We start from the raw sequence: 17,442 nt of genomic DNA, 5'->3' as shown, positions 1-17,442 counted from the left end.
AGGCCATGGGGAGGGTGTCAAGGCCATGGGGAGGGTGTCAAGGCCATGGAGAGGGTGTCAAGGCCATGGGGAGGGTGTCAAGGCCATGGGGAGGGTGTCAAGGCCATGGGGAGGGTGTCAAGGCCATGGGGAGGGTGTCAAGGCCATGGGGAGGGTGCAGAAGAGGTTCACTGAGACGATATCAAGTATGAGACATTATCTACTATAAATGGAAAAACTTGACGTAGAAGTGCAAATAAAATGTGACAACAGGGAGTAAGGTTTTGTGGACAGGAAATGCACATCGATATAAGTTTTCTATTCTGTAACATTGTCTATAGAGAGGAAGAGCTTGCATTTATATAGTGCGTTATTACCTCTCACACAGAATCCAAAAATGCTTCACACAAAATGATATACTTTGAAGTGCAGTCACTGTTGCTGTGTAGGCAATTGCGGCAACCATTTTGCACACAGCAAGATCCCACAAACAGCAGTGAGATCAATGACCAGTGAATATATTTTTTGGTGGTGTTTGTGGAGGAAGAATTTCGGTTAGGACACTGGAAGAATTCTGTGCACCTCCTTGAATAGTGCCATGGGATCTTCAACATCCACCTGAACCTCCGGAACAGGCAGAAGGGATCTTGGTTTAACAACTCCGATAATGCAGCACTCCCTCCGGACCGAACTTAAGGGGATTCTAGGAACTCTCTGGCATAGATTGAAAATTGGTTAACAGACAGGAAACAGAGAGTAGGAATAAATGGGTCTTTTTCGGGGTGGCAGGCAGTGACTAGTGGGGTACCGCAGGGATCAGTGCTTGGGCCCCAGCTATTCACAATATATATCAATGATTTGGATGAGGGAACTGAATGTTACATTTCCAAGTTTGCTGACGACACAAAACTAGGTGAGATTGTGAGTTGTGAGGAGGATGCAAAGAGGCTTCAAGGCGATTTAGACAAGTTGAGTGAGTGGGCAAATACATGGCAGATGCAGTATAATGTGGATAAATGTGAAGTTATCCATTCGGAAGGAAAAACAGAAAGGCAGAGTATTATTTAAATAGTGATAGATTGGTTAATGTTGATGTACAAAGGGACCTGGGTGTCCTTGTGCACCAGTCACTGAAAGCAAACAAGCAGGTGCAGCAAGCAGTTAGGAAGGCAAATGTTGGCCTTCATTGCAAGAAGATTTGAGTACAGGAGCAAGGATGTCTTACTGCAGTTATACAGGGCCCTGGTGAGACCACATCTGGAGTATTGTGTGCAGTTTTGGTCTCCTTACCTAGGAAAGGATATACTTACCATAGAGGGAGTGCAGCGAAGGTTCACCAGACTGATCCCTGGGATGGCAGGACTGTCGTATGAGGGGAGTTTGGGTCGACTCGGCCTGTATTCACTCGAGTTTAGAAGAATGAGAGGGGATCTCATTGAAACATATAAAATTCTGACAGGGCTAGACAGACTGGATGCAGGGAGGATGTCTCCCCTGACTGGGGGGGTCCAGAACGAGGGGTCAAAGTCTCAGGATACAGGGTAGGACATTTAGGACTGAGATGAGGAGAAATTTCTTCACTCAGAGGGTGGTGAACCTGTGGAATTCTCTACCACAGAAGGCTGTGGAGGCCAAGTCACTGAATATATTTAAGAAGGAGCTAGATAGATTTCTAGACACAAAAGGCATCAAGGGGTATGGGGAGAGAGCGGGAATATGGTATTAAGATAGAGGATCAGCCAGGGTCATGTTAAATGGCGGAGCAGGCTCGAAGGGCCGAATGGCCTACTCCTGCTCCTATTTTCTATGTTTCTCCATGACTGCTATTAAGTAGTAATCCAGAGACTGCCATCTCTGGATTACTACCTGAGCCACTTGCAAATTGGCATAGGAACAAGCAGATTAGATGGTTAAATGCGTGGCTGAAAGAGTGGTGTGGGAAGCAGGGGTTTCAATTCATGGGACACTGGCACCCGTACTGGGGAAAGAGGGAGCTGTTCTGTTGGGGCGGGCTCCACTTAAACCGGGCTGGGACCAGTGCCCTGACGAATCGAATAACTAGGGCGGTAGATAGGGCTTTAAACTAATAAGATGGAGGGAAGAAAATTAGAGGTGCCTATAACAAGGGTAATGCAGTAATCGTGGGGGGACTTTAATCTTCATACAGACTGGGCAAACCAAATTGAAAAAAGTAGTTCGGAGGACGAGTTCATGGAATGCATTTTTCTAGACAGTTTTCTCGAATAATATGTCAAGGAATCAACTGGGGAACAGGCTATTTTAGATCTAGTATTGTGTAATGAGACAGAGTTCATTAGTAATCTTATAGTTAAAGATCCTCTGGGATAGAGTGATCATAATATGATAGAATTTCATATTGAGTTTGAGAGTGATGTAGTTCAGTCTGAAACTAGCATCTTAAATTTAATCAAAATCAATTACGTAGGTATGAGGAGCAAGTTGGCTAAGGTAGATTATGAAATTAGATTAAAAGATATGACAGTAGATAAGCAATGGCGAACATTTAAATAAATAATTCATAATTCTTAACAATATATATTCCCTTGAGGAATAAAAACTCCATGGGAAAAGTGATCCAACCATGGCTAACTCGAGAAGTTAAGGATAGTATTAGATTAAAAGAAGAGGCTTATAATGTTGCGAAAAAGAGTAGTAAGCCTGAGGATTGGGAGAGTTTTAGAAACCAGCAAAGGGTCACCAAAAAATTGATGAAGAGGGAGAAAATAGAATATGAAAGTAAACTAGCAAGAAATATAAAAACAGATTGTAAGAGCTTCTACAAGTATGTAAAAAGGAAGAGATTAACGAAAGTAAACGTAAGTCCCTTAGAGGCAGAGACAGGAGAAATTATAATGGGGAATAAGGAAATGGCAGAGATGTTAAACAAATATTTTGTATCTGTCTTCACAATGGAAGACACAAAAAACATACCGGAAATAGTGGGGAACCAAGGGGCTAATGAGAGTGAGGAACTTAAAGTAATTAAGATTAGTAAAAAAAAAGTACTGGAGAAATTAATGGGACTAAAAGCTGACAGGCTGATACCTGATGGCCTACATCCTAGGGTTTTAAAAGAGGTGGCTGCAGAGATAGTGGATGCATTGGTTTTGATCTTCCAGAATTCCCTAGATCCTAGAACGGTCCCCATGGATTGGAAGGTAGCAAATGTAACCCCGCTATTCAAGAAAGGAGGGAGAGAGAAAACAGGGAACTACAGGCCAGTTAGCCTGACATCAGTCATTGGGAAAATGCTAGAATCTATTATTAGAGACGTGGTAACAGAGCACTTAGAAAATCATAATATGATTAGGCAGAGTCAACATTGTTTTATGAAAGGGATATCGTGTTTGATAAATCTATTAGAGTTTTTTGAGGATGTAACTAGCAGGGTAGATAAGGGGGATCCAGTGGATGTAATATATTTGGATTTTCAAAAGGCATTCGATAAGGTGCCACATAAAAGGTTGTTACACAAGATTAGAGCTCATGGGATTGGGGGTAATATATTAACATGGATTAAGGATTGGTTAACGGACAGAAAATAGAGAGTAGGGATAAACGGGTCATTTTCGGGTTGGCAGGTTGTAACTAGTGGGGTGCCGCAAGGATCAGTGCTTGGGCCTCAGCTGTTTACAATCCATACCAATGACTTAGATGAGAGGACCGAGTGTAATGTATCCAAGTTTGCTGACGATATAAAGCTAGGTGGGAAAGTAAGCTGTGAGGAGGACGCAAAGAGGCTGCAAAGGGATATAGACAGATTAAGTGAGTGGGCAAGAAGGTGGCAGGTGGAGTATAATGTGGGGAAATGTGAAATTACCCACTTTGGTAGGTATAGAAAAGTAGAATATTTTTTAAAAGGTGAGAGACTATTAAATGTTGATAGTCAGAGGGATTTGGGTGTCCTTGTGCACGAATCACAGAAAGTTAACATGCAGATACATGCAATTAGGAAAGCAAATGCCTTTATTGCAAGGGGGTAAAGGGGTTGGAGTATAAGAGTAAGGAGGTCTTGCTGCAATTATATACGGCTCTGTCAAGACCACACCTGGAGTACTGTGTACAGTTTTGGTCTCCTTATCTAAGGAAGGATATACTTGCCTTAGAGGGGGTGCAACAAAGGTTCACTAGATTGATTCCTGGGATGAGAGGGTTGTCCTATGAGTAGAACGGGCTCATATTCTCTGGAGTTTAGAAGAGCGAGAGGGGATCTCATTGAAATGTATCAAATTCTAAGAGGGCTTGACAGGATAGATGCTGTGAGGCTGTTTCTCCTGGCTGGAGAGTCTAGAACTAGGGGTCAGTCTCAAGATAAGGGGTCAGCCATTTAAGACTGAGATGAGGAAAAATTTCTTCACTCAGAGGGTTGTGAATCTTTGGAATTCTCTACCCCAGAGGCCTGTGGATGCTCAGTCGTTGAATATATTCAAGACTGAAATCGACAAATTTTTGGACATTAAGGGAATCAAGGGATATGGGGATCAGGCAGGAAAGTGGAGTTGAGGTTGAAGATCAGCCATGATCTGATTGAATGGCGTAGCAGGCTCGAGGGGCCACATGGCCTACTCCTGCTCCTATTTCTTATGTTCTTATAAAGAGGAGACGTGTATAGAAGCGCAGAAGAGATTGCAGATTATTAGTTATTTTTTCAAATGAATTATAATATACGTGAGTCAATGAAATTACGTCACTCAGACAAATACCATTGAGTATGTGGACATCCAGCACCATCTGTCCTCGCCTGTGATTGGCTGTCCATTCCAGCTGGGTTGGAGGGAAGGCCCTGACTTGGTTCTGTTGCATGGCCCCCAGGGCTTTGTGCTGACACAAGGCCCTATAACCTTCCATAGCATGATCAGACACGTACCTGTGTGAGAAGGGGCAGAGTGAGCTGTTGTTATCCTGTGTATCATTCATGATGTCAGAGCTACTGCAAACCATGTGCACCATAAGGGAGGCACTATCATTTTACCTTTTGTGAATTTCTGGGAAAATAGCACTGGTGAATGGAACATTTTCTATTTCAGGCATCCACTGACAATATCAAACACTCGCAGGGCAGGTACAGCACGGGTTAGATACAGAGTAAAGCTCCCTCTACACAGTCCCATCAAACACTCGCAGGGCAGGTACAGCACGGGTTAGATACAGAGTAAAGCTCCCTCTACACAGTCCCATCAAACACTCCCAGGTCAGGTGCAGCACAGTCAGAAACAGAGTAAAGCTCCCTCTACACTGTCCCATCAAACACTCCCAGGGCATGATGTGGAGATGCCGGTGATGGACTGGGGTTGACAATTGTAAACAATTTTACAACACCAAGTTATAGTCCAGCAATTTTATTTTAAATTCACAAGCTTTCGGAGATTTTCTCCTTCCTCAGGTAAATGTTTCAAGATCTCCTTGAAGCCTACGCATTTATACATATTGAATAATACATGGTGTTTACAGACTGCCCCTGCAACTGCCCGTTGCCAAGGCAATCACCGTGTTCAGACAGAGAGGTGTCATCTGCAGAACCCCCGAATACACATTCAACAAAAAAACAAACAGGGAAAAAAAACAGAGAAAAAAAAACACAGAGAGAGGCAGAAACATCCGGAAGGCAGAGAGAGCCAGCAAATGACCCATTATATTAAAAACAGATAACATTTGTTCGCTGGTGGGGTAATGTGTAGCGTGACATGAACCCAAGATCCCGGTTGAGGCCGTCCTCATGGGTGCGGAACTTGGCTATCAATTTCTGCTCGACGATTTTGCGTTGTCGTGTGTCTCGAAGGCCGCCTTGGAGTACGCTTACCCGAAGGTCGGTGGATGAATGTCCATGACTGCTGAAGTGTTCCCCGACTGGGAGGGAACCCTCCTGTTTGGCGATTGTTGCGCGGTGTCCGTTCATCCGTTGTCGCAGCGTCTGCATGGTCTCGCCAATGTACCATGCTCTGGGGCATCCTTTCCTGCAACGTATGAGGTAGACAACGTTGGCCGAGTCACAGGAGTATGAACCATGCACCTGGTGGGTGGTGTCATCTCGTGTGATGGTGGTATCTGTGTCGATGATCTGGCATGTCTTGCAGAGGTTACCGTGGCAGGGTTGTGTGGCGTCGTGGACGCTGTTCTCTTGAAAGCTGGGTAGTTTGCTGCGAACGATGGTCTGTTTGAGGTTGGGTGGCTGTTTAAAGGCGAGTAGTGGAGGTGTGGGGATGGCCATAGCGAGGTGTTTGTCCTCATTGATGACATGTTGAAGGCTGCGGAGAACATGGCGTAGTTTCTCCGCTCCGGGGAAGTACTGGACGACAAAGGGTACTCTGTTGGTTGCGTCCCGTTTTAGTCTCCTGAGGAGGTCTATGCGATTTTTTGCTGTGGCCCGTCGGAACTGACAGTTCCGACGGGCCACAGCAAAAAATCGCATAGACCTCCTCAGGAGACTAAAACGGGACGCAACCAACAGAGTACCCTTTGTCGTCCAGTACTTCCCCGGAGCGGAGAAACTACGCCATGTTCTCCGCAGCCTTCAACATGTCATCAATGAGGACAAACACCTCGCTATGGCCATCCCCACACCTCCACTACTCGCCTTTAAACAGCCACCCAACCTCAAACAGACCATCGTTCGCAGCAAACTACCCAGCTTTCAAGAGAACAGCGTCCACGACGCCACACAACCCTGCCACGGTAACCTCTGCAAGACATGCCAGATCATCGACACAGATACCACCATCACACGAGATGACACCACCCACCAGGTGCATGGTTCATACTCCTGTGACTCGGCCAACGTTGTCTACCTCATACGTTGCAGGAAAGGATGCCCCAGAGCATGGTACATTGGCGAGACCATGCAGACGCTGCGACAACGGATGAACGGACACCGCGCAACAATCGCCAAACAGGAGGGTTCCCTCCCAGTCGGGGAACACTTCAGCAGTCATGGACATTCATCCACCGACCTTCGGGTAAGCGTACTCCAAGGCGGCCTTCGAGACACACGACAATGCAAAATCGTCGAGCAGAAATTGATAGCCAAGTTCCGCACCCATGAGGACGGCCTCAACCGGGATCTTGGGTTCATGTCACGCTACACATTACCCCACCAGCGAACAAATGTTATCTGTTTTTAATATAATGGGTCATTTGCTGGCTCTCTCTGCCTTCCGGATGTTTCTGCCTCTCTCTGTGTTTTTTTTTCTCTGTTTTTTTTCCCTGTTTGTTTTTTTGTTGAATGTGTATTCGGGGGTTCTGCAGATGACACCTCTCTGTCTGAACACGGTGATTGCCTTGGCAACGGGCAGTTGCAGGGGCAGTCTGTAAACACCATGTATTATTCAATATGTATAAATGCGTAGGCTTCAAGGAGATCTTGAAACATTTACCTGAGGAAGGAGAAAATCTCCGAAAGCTTGTGAATTTAAAATAAAATTGCTGGACTATAACTTGGTGTTGTAAAATTGTTTACAACTCCCAGGGCAGGTACAGCACGGGTTAGATACAGAGTAAAGCTCCCTCTACACAGTCCCATCAAACACTCCCAGGTCAGGTGCAGCACAGTCAGATACAGAGTAAAGCTCCCCCTACACTGTCTCAGTGAACACTCCTAGGCAAGGTATAGCACGGGTTTGATAAGGAGTAAAGCTCCTTCGATTCTGCCCCAACAGAGTGCCTGAAGCTTATAGGTCAGAATGGTCCTGCAAATGAATCAGGGAGAGGTTGTGTAGTGTGGAGCCCATTCCAGATTGCACCATCCGTGTTGATGCTGGAAGTGCTCGCACAGGGAAATCATTTTCTCCCAAGTGACAACAATTTAAACATTTGTTTTCCAATTCTCACCCCTCCTCTCTGGGAGGCATACCTCACCTCATACCTCCTCACATCCTTTTTCACAGGGATCAGTGCATTGTGACCGGGAATGGGAACTTATTTTTTCCCTTGTTTCTCTAGCTCAAGGGCACTGGGGCCAATTGCAGAGCCCGTACTGTCACCCTGGCTGAGATCAGCTAACGCAGCACAGAGCTGCAATTGAACCTGGGATCTTCCTGCTCTCTGTGGCTTAATACCACATTGGATGGTGTAATTACACACTGAGCCACTGGGGAACTTGTGATCCTTTTTACTTTTAATCTTAGTCCTTGCTCGATCCCACCTCACGACTACTCTGGCCGGAGATTGCTGGTGAATCATGTCATTCAATCATTATAACTTAGGTACGGGAGGTGAAAGGTCACTGTTGAAGTTCTTTTTCCATGGTAACCTCTGGAACTTCCTCCCACTCCCAATGAGACAGTAAGATTTTCTCACTTGAGTAGAGGCTTCTCGAGCTCGGGTGAAGGCCGGAAACAGCTCAGGCAGGTGGCCATCAATAGACAAGCTCGTTGCCATTCCTCCATGTCAGGATTCTTCCAGGTCTGGTTCGCCACCTGGCAGAAGATCTCATTCCGGAGTGTGGGGTTTGATATTCCCTTCTGCGCAATAAAATTCCCAAGAATGATCTCCTTCCTGCCTTGGAGCATTTCATCGCGCAGAAACCGCAGAACCTAACAAACAACAAAAGGGAAAACTTATCAAACGCACACAGCCTGGGGCCATTGGAGGTCGAGGGAGCAACACTCAGAGTCTGACTGTTATAGGCAAAGCAGCACCAGAGTCAGACTACTACAGTCAGACAGACTCAGACTACTACAGCCAGACTACTACAGTCAGACAGAGTCAGACTACTACAGCCAGACTACTACAGTCAGACAGAGTCAGACTACTACAGCCAGACTACTACAGTCAGACAGAGTCAGACTACTACAGCCAGACTACTACAGTCAGACAGAGTCAGACTACTACAGCCAGACTACTACAGTCAGACAGAGTCAGACTACTACAGTCAGACAGACTCAGACTACTACAGTCAGACAGACTCAGACTACTACAGCCAGACTACTACAGTCAGACAGAGTCAGACTACTACAGCCAGACTACTACAGTCAGACAGAGTCAGACTACTACAGCCAGACAGACTTTGTAATGGTCCCACTCAGTCTGTCTGTAATGGTCTGATTCTATCTGTAAGTGTCTCGCTCTGTCTGACTATAGTAATCTGACTCTGTCTGACTATAGTAGTCTGACTGTAGTAGTCTGACTCTGTCTGACTACATTCAGATAGAATGGGATCATTACAGACAGACAGAGCAGAACCATTACAGAGTCTGACTGTTACAGACAATGAAAATGACACTGTTACAACAGCGCGGAATGAATATCACAAACAGAATTAGGCAATATGGAGCATGGAACTAGACGGTGTGACTGACTTTTTTCATTGAGCTACCTGGGTGATGGGTATCCCATCAAGGGTGAAAATAGTAAAAATGAAGATGATGTAAATCAAAGAGCAGTGATCAGTGGGTTATTTTTTGAAGAAAGAGTTAACAATCCTACCATAGGAACAGGAGGAGGCCATTCAGCATCTCGATCCTATTCCGTTATTCAATCAGATCATAGCATCACGTCAACTGCATTTACCCGCCTTGATCCATAACCTTCGATACCCTTACATAACAATAATCTACCAATCTCAGTCTTGAAAATTTCAAATGGCCCAGCATCCACAACCTTTTGGGAGAGAGCGTTCCAGATTTCCACTACCCTTTGTGTGAAAAAGTGCCCCCTGATTTCACTCCTGAACGACCTAGCTCTAATTTTAAGATTGTGCCCCTTTGTTCTGGATCCTCCCACCGGAGGAAATAGTTTCTCTCTACCTATCCTATCAAATCCTTTTGCCATTTTAAACACTTCAATTAGATCACCCCTCAACCTCTGAAACTCAAGGGGATACTAACCCAAGTTTATGCAAACTGTCCTCATAAATTAATCCTTTAAGCCCTGGTATCACTCTGGTGAATCTGTGCTGTACCTCCTCCAAGGCCAATATATCCATCCTGAGGTGCGGTGCCCAGACCTGAATGCAGTATTCCAGATGGGGTCTGACCAAGGCTCTTTCTAACTAAAGCGTAACTTCCTCCCCTTTGTATTCTAGCCAGTTTGAGATAAAGGCTAACATTCCGTTATCCTTTTTGATTATATTTTGTAACTGTGCACTAGCTTTTAGTGATTTGTGTACATGGACACCCAAATCTCTTTTCTCCTAGTTTCTCACCATTTAGAAAATACTCTGATCTATTTCTCTTGGATCCAAAGTGGATGACCTCACACCTCCCCAAATTGAACTCCATTTGGCACAGTTTTGCCCACTCACTTAATCTATCATTGTCCCTGTGGAACTTTCTGCTCTCATCTGTGCAACTTACTGTGCCTCCTAACTTAGTGTCATCTGCAAACTTGGATATACAACTCTCTATTCCTTCATCCAAGTCATTGATATATATGGTGAAAATCTGAGGCCCCCTTTGTCACACCCTGCCAATCAGAGAACATTCACTTTATCCCTACTCTCTGTCTCCTACCTCCCAACCAATTTCCAACCCATGTCACCAGGTTATCTCTCATTTTTGCCAATAATCTCTTGTGCAGAACCTTATCAAGGGTTTGTAGAATATCAATCAAATTGGTGGATTCCGAGATCTTGCAGCAAAAGCCATCCAATAACGATGCAGTCAGTGGCCTCCTTCTGTGCCGTAAATTTTTCTACGTTTCTATATTTCACGTTTCTCAGGCAGTATGATCACCATGATATCGTTAACTCCCGCGCTGAAAGAGAGCACGGAACTCAACTCTTGTTTTCCTCTTTCCTCCTGCGCAAGGCTGCACAATTTTATTATGACTTGTTTTAACAAGCTCCTAATGAGTAACTTTACGGTATAATTTCCTTATACCCACTTCAAGTTGTGAACAAGACTGAGGGTTGGGTGATCACAGGTCACTTTCCACCTGCCATGCTCACCTAACCATGTTTACCTTTTCAAGAAAATTAACACCCAGGAAGGAAAAATGGTCCTTGGTAACAGGAGGTTTGACTGTTAAAAGCCCAGGGGCTGTAGGAGGAAGAGAAAACTGAGTGTTGAGGGCCTTGGAAAGAGGGGGAAAATTTATGAGTTCACAACTGGCGCTGAGCTTAGCAAATTGGCTGTAGAATGTGAGAGTTGGTACTCACCAGTTTGAAGAGTTCCACAGCTGCCTGTCTCTCCGCTCCCTCCAGGCGAGTGAACGGTTGCTGTAGAGGTTGGCTCAGTACCTGTAGCTGAGGGACCTGCACCGGAAAGGGAACAAAATTAATCACTTTGAATGGTTTACGTTCTATTCGATATTTGTTATTCAGTTTTTCCCTCCCCTTCTTAAAGTTCTGACTCTTGCTGGGTACAGTTTCACAACTGGCAGTGTTCCAGGTGGCCATTTTTTATCCGTGATCCTCGACAGTGTGTTGCCGAGCTATTTTTCTGTTGAGGACATCATGGTTGAGTCCAATCTTGTCTTCACCTGGCATCCACGCACATGCATTTTTCAGGGTTGCTGAAGCATCGCTATTGCTGCCCTGGCTGAGATCAGCAATGCAGCGCTGGTTTGTATGGCTTTGTGCTACATAGAGTGCTGCCTGTACTCCCTAAGCCATCAGGGAAGTTATAATAAAGAATTTTCCAGCCATTAGGATATGGCAGACCCTGACCAGATCCTCTATGTTCTAATCCACGGTACCATAGGAACATAGGAACAGGAGTAGGCCATTCAGCCCCTCGTGCCTGCTCCGCCATTTGATAAGATCATGGCTGATCTGTGATCTAACTCCATATACCTGCCTTTGGCCCATATCCCTTAATACCTTTGGTTGCCAAAAAGCTATCTATCTCACATTTAAATTTAGCAATTGTGCTAGTATCAATTGCCGTTTGTGGAAGAGAGTTCCAAACTTCTACCAGCCTTTGTGTGTAGAAATGTTTTCTAATCTCGCTCCTGAAATGTCTGGCTCTAATTTTTAGACTGTGCTCCCTACTCCTAAAATCCCCAACCAGCGGAAATAGTTTCTCTCTATCCACCCTATCTGTTCCCCTTAATATCTTATAAACTTCGATCAGATCACCCCTTAACCTTCGAAACTCCAGAGAATACAACCCCAATTTGTGTAATCTCTCCTCGTAACTTAACCCTTGAAGTCCGGGTATCATTCTAGTAAACCGACGCTGCACTCCCTCCAAGGCCAATATGTCCTTCCGAAGGTGCGGTGCCCAGAACTGCTCACAGTACTCCAGGTGCGGTCTAACCAGGGTTTTGTATAGCTGCAGCATGACTTCTGCCCCCTTGTACTCTAGTCCTCTAGATATAAAGGCCAGCATTCCATTAGCCTTCTTGATTATTTTCTGTACCTGTTCATGACACTTCAATGATCGATGTACCTGAACCCCTAAGTCCCTTTGGACATCCACTGTTTTTAACCTTTTACCATTTAGAAAGTACCTATTCTATCCTTTTTTGATCCAAAGTGGATGACCTCACATTTGTCTACATTGAATTCCATTTGCCACAATTTTGCCTATTCACCTAATCTATCAATATCGCTTTGTAATTTTATGTTTTCATCTACACTGCTTACAATGCCACCAATCTTTGTGTCATCGGCAAACTTAGATATGAGACTTTCTATGCCTTCATCTAAGTCGTTAATAAATATTGTGAATAATTGAGGCCCCAAGACAGATCCCTGCGGGACTCCACTAGTCACATCCTGCCAATGTGAGTACCTTCCCATTATCCCTACTCTCTGTCGCTTTTCGCTCAGCCAACTTCCTAACCAAGTCCGTACTTTTCCCTCGATTCCATGGGCTTCTATCTTAGCTAACAGTCTCTTATGTGCGACCTTATCAAATGCTTTCTGGACATCCATATAAATAACATCCATTCACATTCCCCTGTCCACTACTTTAGTCACCTCTTCAAAAAATTCAATCAGGTTTGTCAGGCACGACCTACCTTTCACAAATCCATGCTGGCTCTCTCTGATTAACTGAAAATTCTCAGGGTGTTCAGTCACCCTATCCTTAATTATAGACTCCAGCATTTTCCCCATAACAGATGTTAGGCTAACTGGTCTATAATTCCCTGGTTTCCCTCTCCCTCCTTTCTTAAAAAGCGGAATGATGTGCAATTTTCCAATCTAGAGGGACAGTTCCTGAATCCAGAGAACTTTGAAAGATTATAGTTAGGGCATCTGCAATGTGCTCACCTACTTCCTTCAAAACCCTGGGATGGAAACCATCTGGTCCTGGGGATTTGTCACTCTTTAGTGCTATTATTTTCTTCATTACTGTTGCTTTACTTATGCTAATTTTATTGAGTCCCTGTCCCCGATTCAATATTAATTTCCTTGGGATTTCCGGCATGCTATCCTCTTTTTCTACTGTAAATACTGACGCAAAGTAATTGTTCAATATGTCCGCCATTTCCCCATTGTCAATGACAATATCCCCACTTTCAGTTTTTAAAGGACCACCCTCTTTTTCCTAATGTAACTATAAAAGTACTTTGTATTGGTTCTGATATCCCTTGCAAGTTTCTTTTCATACTCTCTTTTTGTAGCCCTTACTATCTGTTTTGTGACCCTTTGTTGATTTTTGTATCTTTCCCATTCGCCAGGATCTGTACCATTTTTTGCCTTTTTTGTATGCCCTTTCCTTGTGTCTTATACTGTTCCTTACCTCTTTAGTTGTCCATGAATATCTTCTACTACCCAGTTCTCAGGGTCAGGCTTTGTGGCTATGAATATAGGACAGATAGACAGGGACATACTAATCTAAACCATAAGCCATAAGTCAGCCATAGCTCAGTTGTTTGCACTGTTTTCTTTGAGTTTTGAAGGATGTGGGTTTAAGTCCCACTCCAGTGACTTGAGCACACGAATCCAGGCTGATACTCCAGTGCAATATCTGAGGAAGTGCTGCACTGTTGGATGAGATGTTATTCCCAGGCCCTGTCGTCCCTCTCAATGTGGATTTAAAAGATTCTATGACACTATTTTGAAGAACGGCAGGGGAGTTCTCCCTGGTGTCCTGACTGACATTTATCCCTTAACTAACATCACCTAAACAGATTATCTGGTCATTAACACATTACTGTGTGTGGGTGCTTGGTGTGCACTAATTGGCTGCCACATTACAACAGCACTTTTAAAAAAAAGTTCTTCAATGGCTGTAAAGCACTCTGGGAAGTTCTGAGGTCCTGAAAGTCGTGCTTTAAATGCAAGAATTTCTTTATAAGCTGCCTCTACTGAATCCAAGGAGAAAGGCCACATTTTTAAGGCCATCCATGAGTAAATTTTACAAATGCGTGCTCTCGGCATGGAGCATCCCCCACCTGGAGCATTTATCAGGAAATTGTGGGCACAGCCTCCAAATAAAGAAAGACCTGCATTTATATAGCACCTTTCACACCCTCAGGACATCCCAAAGCACTTCACAGCCAATTAAGTACTACTGAAGTGTAATCATTTATTATGTAGTCAAACGCAGCAGCCAATTTGTGCACAGCAAGCTCCCTCAAGCAGCAAATGAGATAAACGATCATATAATCTGATTCTAGTGGTGTTAGTTGAAGGATAAATCTTGGCCAGGACACCTCCCTGCTCTTCTTTGAATAGTGCCATGAATAGCTCCACCTGAACAGACAGGGCCTCAGTTTAACATCTCATCCAAGAGACGTGACCTCCGACAGTGCAGCACTCCCTCAATACTGCGTTGAAGTGTCAGCCTAGATTATGTGCTGAAATGTCTGAAATGATACTTGAACCCATGACCTTCTGACTCAGAGATCAGAATGCTACTGCTGAACCAAGCTGAGACTCATGCAGTAATAACGTATGCCCTGCAGTGTTAGCTACCATTTGAAGAACTCAGGAAAATGTGTTAGTGTAGTGGGACTGGAGACAGATGGAGTAATTTTTATGAATTTGAGCTCCCAGCGCAGAGCCTCACCCACAGGGAGCACGCATTGGGAATGCGGACATGTGCTAACCACTATTTTTCTTTCATGAATTAAGATTACCGTAGAGTATTTTGGAGCCTTGCTGACTGCAGGTGGCAACTCTTACAGCACTAGAATTTAATATGTGTTCACATTAGTTAACTAAAGAACTGCAGTCTGCCTAAACCTTTATACAGGCCACAGGTGAAGACTTCTCAGTAATTTGTGCTGTATAGTTACCACGGACTAAATGTTGCTGGACAGTCTTTGTAATTTTAACAGGGACATGTGAAATCTGGGTTTGGTGCTCACAGATCCACAGAGAGTTTCTTTCACTGGCTGTTGTTCAGATCTGAAGAATAAACATGCACAGACTCCAGAATATTTGTGAACTACACAGTGAGGTCGCGAGGAGCTGCACGAGAGCATTTGTTCACAGCTGTACAAAGTTGCTCCATCTGCCAGCTGTGGGGGGACTATGGCAGAGAGATGGGATTAGAGTGGACAATTCCAACTAATCCTGGCCCTATCTCCGCCTTGCGCTCCCTTTGGGTGCAGCTCCCCGCTGGGAGTGTGGGACTAGTGAAGTTATCTCTTTGAATCCACAGCACCTATTTTAATTGGGAGCAGGAACAAGCCCAAGGATAAGGGGGCATGGACTCATACTTAAGGTGAATGCACAGTTAAAGTACAAGTTCTTCACACAGAGGGTGGTAAAGATATGGAATAGCCCTGGCCAGGAGGCAGTGAAACTGGAGGGTGTTTTAAATTTTAAGAGAGTGATTAGTCATTTATTGGCAGAGAGTTGGCTGTTGAAAAGTATCAGAATATGCTTGTAACCTTTGAGACAGTGATTGTTTCCAGTCCTGTGTAATCCGATATCCCCAAAGAAATTGGGACATGTTTATGGGGGTGGTTTAAAAATGTTCAGTGATGCGTCACGGGTAACCATGGACTCTTGGAGCTCGCCTTGGAGAGTTGGGGTGAATCTTTTTTGAAATTGGCTAATGTTTTTCTCTGTTTCTTCCTCCCTCAGGAGTTAGCATCACTAGCAGTGGGAGAAGGTGGTGTACGAGGGTGCATCATATAATGGATGGGGGTCTTTGATGGGCCTGAGGCTTTTCTCCCCTCCCCTTTCTTTTTATATGTTTATCTATATTAGTACACATCCATCTGTCTTCCATTTATCCATCTCTCTATGTGTCTAACTCATTCTTCATCCCTTGTGGAGTAGAGAATACCCAGGAGCACGTTACCAAATCAAGGAGTTATCACCAAATCAAGGCATCGAGGTGAATCCTGGCCCTGTACAGCAGTGATCATCAAACTTTCTTAGGCTGGCCTTCACCAAAAAATTCTCATAGACTTTCATGTCCCACCAGCTCGGGATGCTGGCACTGGGTCGTCTGCAAAAATGTCTAAACTTACACTGTTATAATTCTCACTCTCCTCTATCACTTCTATTTTTCTCTCTCTCCTCCCCCTGTTTCTCTCTCTTCCTTTACTTCTGTTTCTCTCGTTTCTGTTCCTACCATTTTTCTTGCTCTTCCTTCTATATCTCTCCCTCATCCTTCTTTTTTCTTTTTCTTTTTTTTGGGGTTTAGGCCCCCTTTTAAAAAAAGATGGGGGATGCGGTTAGGGTGTCGATTTTATTTAAAAAAATCAAATCAAATAAACAGAGTCCCTCTCATCCTTCACTTCTGCTTTTCACACTTCCTTAAATTTTGTTTCTCACTTTATCTTCCTTCACTTCTGTTTTATTTTCTCTTCCTTCAGTTCTGTTTCTCACGATCTCCCCCTTTACTTGTGTTTTCCTTTCCCTGCTCCTTTATATTAGTGCTGGGGAATGGAGCACTTTCCATTTCAGGCACCCAGTGTCAGCAACAAGCCCAGGGTGGTTTAGCACGGGTTAGATACATTGTAAAGGTCCCGCTACATTGTCCCATTAAACACTCCCAGGCCAGGTACAACACGGGTTGGATACAGAGTAAAGCTCCCTCTACACTGTCCCATCAAACACTCCCAGGGCAGGTACAGCACGGGTTAGATACAGAGTAAAGCTCCCTCTACACTGTCCCATCAAACACTCCCAGGGCAGGTACAGCACGGGTTATAGGAACATAGGAACAGGAGTAGGCCATTCAGCCCCTCGTGCCTGCTCCGCCATTTGATAAGATCATGGCTGATCTGTGATCTAACTCCATATACCTGCCTTTGGCCCATATCCCGTAATACCTTTGGTTGCCAAAAAGCTATCTATCTCAGATTTAAATTTAGCAATTGAGCTAGTATCAATTGCCGTTTGCGGAAGAGAGTTCCAAACCTTTACCACCCTTTGTGTGTAGAAATGTTTTCTAATCTCGCTCCTGGAAGGGCTGGCTCTAATTTTTAGACTGTGCCCCCTACTCCTAGAATCCCCAACCAGCGGAAATAGTTTCTCTCTTTCCACCCTATCCATTCCTCTTAATATCTTATAAACTTCGATCAGATCACCCCTTAACCTTCGAAACTCCAGAGAATACAACCCCAATTTGTGTATTCTCTCCTCGTAACTTA

The 17,442-nt window shown here is 44.4% G+C and overlaps 1 protein-coding gene across 1 annotated transcript in view; it reads right to left on the bottom strand.

Moving 5' to 3' along the window:
* LOC137341328 (unconventional myosin-XVB-like) overlaps positions 1 to 17,442 on the bottom strand; it is a 372,666-nt gene that overhangs the window by 139,870 nt on the left and 215,354 nt on the right. Inside the window, exons 28-30 of the mRNA XM_068004452.1 lie at positions 11,093 to 11,188; positions 8,293 to 8,528; positions 4,704 to 4,867 (exon numbers count right to left, since the gene is read on the bottom strand). Coding sequence (XP_067860553.1) covers positions 4,704 to 4,867; positions 8,293 to 8,528; positions 11,093 to 11,188 — 496 coding nt within the window. The remainder of the gene's footprint in view (positions 1 to 4,703; positions 4,868 to 8,292; positions 8,529 to 11,092; positions 11,189 to 17,442) is intronic.

Source organism: Heptranchias perlo, chromosome 23, assembly GCF_035084215.1.
Source record: "Heptranchias perlo isolate sHepPer1 chromosome 23, sHepPer1.hap1, whole genome shotgun sequence".
In the NCBI taxonomy this organism is placed as follows: domain Eukaryota; kingdom Metazoa; phylum Chordata; class Chondrichthyes; order Hexanchiformes; family Hexanchidae; genus Heptranchias; species Heptranchias perlo.
Note: the sequence above shows the minus strand (reverse complement) of the source record. Positions and strands in the feature narration are given on the sequence as shown.